Raw genomic sequence first — 437 nt, 5'->3', positions numbered from 1 at the left:
CTGTAAAAAAATTTAGACTATATATTGTAATATTAAGTGTAGGTAATGTAAGTGCTTCTAGGAAAGAAATTATTTCACTCTCATTTCTTATCACATTTTTCTTTGACTTTCCCATTTGTGCTCTTTTTATCTATATGTACTGATGGGGTTTTAGCTTTTGTAAATAAAAGATTTATTTTGGCGAGGGAAAATAAGAAAGTTGATGTAGAACATGCATAAAGACAAGATTTCTTTCTAGCTTGGGGCTGGACGAGCGACGCAACAATACCTACACTCCTAGCGAAGCAATATTCTCTGGTCTTTATTCATACCATGTAGCAACTAATACATGGACTAAGCTAAGAGATGATGACTGTGCAGGAAACGGCACAGGGCCTCAAGATATTAAATCTAGAATTGGACACTCTATGCTCTTCCATAGTGTGAGTTGACTTCTT

The 437-nt window shown here is 35.2% G+C and overlaps 1 protein-coding gene across 4 annotated transcripts in view; it reads left to right on the top strand.

Annotated features, from left to right (window-relative positions):
- LOC119585259 (muskelin-like) overlaps nt 1–437 on the top strand; it is a 23,302-nt gene that overhangs the window by 10,709 nt on the left and 12,156 nt on the right. For all 4 annotated transcript variants that reach the window (XM_037933930.1, XM_037933928.1, XM_037933929.1 and 1 more), the window contains exon 11: nt 239–422. In XM_037933930.1, coding sequence (XP_037789858.1) covers nt 239–422 — 184 coding nt within the window. The remainder of the gene's footprint in view (nt 1–238; nt 423–437) is intronic.

Source organism: Penaeus monodon, chromosome 19 (genome assembly GCF_015228065.2).
Source record: "Penaeus monodon isolate SGIC_2016 chromosome 19, NSTDA_Pmon_1, whole genome shotgun sequence".
Classification (NCBI taxonomy): Eukaryota; Metazoa; Arthropoda; class Malacostraca; order Decapoda; family Penaeidae; genus Penaeus; species Penaeus monodon.
Note: the sequence above shows the minus strand (reverse complement) of the source record. Positions and strands in the feature narration are given on the sequence as shown.